At 55.7% G+C, this 3,880-nt stretch overlaps 1 protein-coding gene across 1 annotated transcript in view; it reads left to right on the forward strand.

Annotated features, from left to right (window-relative positions):
- The window catches only part of UNC13A (unc-13 homolog A (C. elegans)), a 62,796-nt gene that overhangs the window by 16,220 nt on the left and 42,696 nt on the right, over positions 1–3,880 (forward strand). Inside the window, exons 6-8 of the mRNA XM_005873915.2 lie at positions 817–940; positions 1,524–1,597; positions 2,392–2,446. Coding sequence (XP_005873977.1) covers positions 817–940; positions 1,524–1,597; positions 2,392–2,446 — 253 coding nt within the window. The remainder of the gene's footprint in view (positions 1–816; positions 941–1,523; positions 1,598–2,391; positions 2,447–3,880) is intronic.

The following is a 3,880-nucleotide window of genomic DNA, read 5'->3' on the forward strand; positions in this document are numbered from 1 at the left end:
CTCCCTCCCTCCCTCCCTCTGATCTTATCATGGCCTCACAGGGCAGGAGGTGTCTATATCAAATCCTGTCTCCTGTGACTGTGGGCTTCTTGGGGACCCTGAAATTGCCCAGCGTGGGGAGGCATAGAGGAGGCACCAGCAAGGGTTTATTTTTTAATGAATGGATGGAGAGGGAGGAAATGGGTGCAACAGTCCAGGCAAGTGAGTCCAAAAGGAAGCCTGAGGATGACCCCAAATTTCCTCAGTGACGCCCCCCCCCCAAGTGTGAGGAAGGCCCGGTCACCTGTGGCAGCAATGGCCCACGCACAGGATCCTGGACTACTACTTCCACCCCCACCAGCCTCTCCCTGGGGCTGCAGAAAGCAAATGCCACACAACATCATGCTCATCTGAGATGAAGAAACTGAGGCTCAGAGTAGACCCCACCTGCTGAAGGATTTAGGCTCCCTGAACCAGGGGGACTGGTGCATTCACTTGGGAGGGGTTTCCTTGCTGGATTGTGGGAGCATCAGGGCTTTTAGATGAAGCCAGGGCTGCGTAACTCCCATGAGGGGTGAGGCGTGGTTGTGTAGCTCCAGGACTGCCCCTGCTGACCCCGGAGGGCCCTCTCTCTGGGTCCCTGGCTCTGAGTTCCCTGGACCCACAATGTTGCCTTGCACTGAGTCTGTTTCCTCATCTGTAAAGGGGGGGGGGTGGCCCTTGCTCTTGGGGCAGGGGTAGGGTGGAGTGAGGGAGACATCTCATGTGAGCAGATACCTCATCCACCTTGCCTCACCCAGGATCCTTACCCCTGTCACCCCCTCCCCCCGTATCCAGGACGGCCCTGGAGAGTGGCTGACCCTGGACTCCCAGGTCATCATGGCAGACAGTGAGATCTGTGGCACCAAGGACCCCACCTTCCACCGCATCCTCCTTGACACACGCTTCGAGCTGCCCTTAGGTGAGTCTGGGGGGCGCAGGACCCTGGCCCGGTCCCAGGAGAATGGCCAGGCCCGGCTAAGTCCACACAACCCTCCTCTGAGGACAAGGCTTCCTCTCCCCAGGGGAGAGGGTTTTCTGGGTTTCAGCCAGTCAGCTGAGGTGGGCACCGGCTGCGCACGGATCATTTCCAGCTCCTTCAGGTCACCAACGGGCAGTCAGTGCTCTGACCCATGGGACTCAGGTCTGAGCTGTCCGGGCTGGTCCTTGAGGAGACATTCTGCCGTGGGGGTGAGCTGGGCTTAGAAGACAGGCAGAGGCTGAGAGGCAGGAAAAGAGAGGCAGAGAGGCACATTCCACCTTTCCTGGCAGCAGCTTGGTTCTCCCACATCATCCTTCTGAGAACTCATGGCTCCCCCTGTTGTAATGCTAGGGTGCATCTTCTCTCCCATCCCCATCCATCTCCATCTGGGGCCGTGTTGGGCAGGGGCACCGCCCTGTGCCTCCACCCACCGGAGACCAGCCAGTAGGCCTGCAGGCTGCATCAGGTGGATGCTGAGGGGCAGGCAGGGGCTTCCAGGCTCACAGCAGGGCTCCCCTTGCAGATATTCCCGAGGAGGAGGCTCGCTACTGGGCCAAGAAGCTGGAGCAGCTGAATGCCATGCGGGACCAGGACGAGGTGGGCATTGACATGGGGGGCTCTCTTCTCCTTGTGTCTGTCTCTTTTGTCTCCTCACGTCCTCCATTGTCTGTCTCTGTGTCTCTCTCTGCTTGTCTTCCCCGGTGTCTGTGTCTCTAACTCTTCATAACCCGAATAGATCAGTGACTCATGTGGTCCAATCTCCAAGGAGGATGTCAGCCAGGAACACAAGGATGATGCCAACGGACTCAAGTTCTTCGTTTTTCAAACACCCTCAAGGGCATACAGGGGCTCCGGAGCAGTTCTCACACCCCCTCTCTGCCCCACACCCCTCAATTCCTCAAGTCACACTTTCCTAAACATTCTTCTCCCCCACCAGCCTCAGCCCCTGTACCTCTGCCCTTCCATGCCACTTGGCTCTGTATCCCCACAGTGCAAAGGCCCAATATGGCCCAGGAGACAGTCTTTAGAAGGTGAGGGCAGGGAAGAAACAGCAGACAAGACTACAACACTCTTTAGTGAGAGGTGGGGAGCAAGGGGGCAGTGCTTACATGGGAGTAATTTTTGTCCAACCTCATTTCTCTCTCTCTCTCTCTCTCTCTCTCTCTCTCTCGTCTCGTCCTAATCTGTCTCCTTTTCTTTTTTCTATATCTATGTCTCACTGTCTCTCTGTGTGTACCTGTCTCCCTCTGGGAACATTTGTATCCTTCTTCTCTAGAGGGAGAGGGTTTGGGAGACACGGGGGAGTCAGGATGGAACACAACAGAGCACCATCCTGGTCCCTGGCTTCTGGCCCCCTCTGAGATGAGCCATCTTTCCTTCCCTCCCCTCAGTACTCATTCCAAGATGAACAAGACAAGCCTCTCCCTGTCCCCAGCAACCAGTGTTGTAAGTACCTGTCGATTCCTTTCTTGGCATCCCTTCCCCACCACATGACTGTGTGTGTAGCAGGTCAGCTCCCTTCCCTCCCAGATGTGGGTCCTAAGAGTGGACGGTACCTGTTCACAGTGTGGTGGAAAGAAGAAGAGATCTGGGACTTGGGTTTGAGTTCTGCCTTGACACTGCACAGGCAGGCCAGTGGCCCTCTCTGATCATTGGAGTCACTCGCTTTGAAATGGGGCACCTGACAGCCCTTCACTTTGAGGGGTCCCAGGACATCTAGGGGCTTAAAAAACTTTTTTGCAGACTCTTTAATCCCATTACTCAAATCCTAGATGAGGACCTCTTTCATGGAGCCAACACAGGCCCCCAAGCAGCCCACAGTCAGAGGGCACAGTCAGTCACTGCCAGTCCTGCCAACACATGTAAGTTAGGTGCACGTACAATGGACAAAGCTGTTTCATTCGCCCATTTTCTTAGATGGAGAAACTGAGGCCCATGAGAAGAAGCAACTTGCCCAAGGTCATGCACCTGGCAGGAGGCAAAGCTAGGACTTGAACGTGGGTCTGAGGGACTCTTCCCACTGCACCACACCTATTAATGCTGATAACGCTCACATTCCTCTGCCTACTGCCCCTCGTCGAGGCTGGAGTTTTCAAGATTGTTCATGTTCCTTGGCCCTGTGGATGCTCAGATGTACCCAGACCGGGTGTCCATGGGCCAAGGAGATGCCTCTCTCCTAAAAGTTCCTCCCGAGTCCTCTAGACTGGAGAGGAAGTGACAAATCAGTCTCAGGGCAGAACCCGAACCCATAACACTTTGTCCCCACCCCGCACCTCAACCTCTTCCTCCTGTTCCATCTGCTTCCTTATCCCCCTTCCCTCTTCTCACAGTCTCCTCGACACCCATTTCCCACTCCCCGCCCCCCATATGCCCAGGATGCTGATGATGGAGCCTCGAGGGGGGAGGTGCTAGGGGACTGCCTTTGGGGAACCCTGTTCTGCCCTGACAGTGGGTATGTTACCAAGAAGGAAGTTTACCAAGGAGGTCGCTTGACTTCCCTGCCTGGGGGGAGTCATCACTTCCCAGAAGGAATTATAAGCGCCCTCCCCCCATGAATGGGATCATTGAAGATTGTGGAGGGGGAAGGCCAGTCCAGGCGGAGGCAGGAGCCGATGACAAAGAATCCCTGGGCAGATGGGCTAACGTGAGGGGTGGGTTCAGTTCGGGAATAGAGAACCACCTCCCAGCATTTACCTCCAGGCCTTCTGGGAATGTTTCAAAGGAGTGGGATTCCAGTGCAAGGCATTTCCCCACAACAACAGGGAGTGATGGAGAGAGTTGCGGTTCTCTTCCTAGCCCTGAAGCTCAGAGGCTGTGCGACTTCAGGCTGCTCATCCCACCTCTCTGAGCCCTATTTCTTCCCCTGTACAATGAGCAGAA

This window comes from Myotis brandtii, unplaced genomic scaffold (genome assembly GCF_000412655.1).
Source record: "Myotis brandtii unplaced genomic scaffold, ASM41265v1 scaffold421, whole genome shotgun sequence".
Taxonomy (NCBI): Eukaryota; Metazoa; Chordata; class Mammalia; order Chiroptera; family Vespertilionidae; genus Myotis; species Myotis brandtii.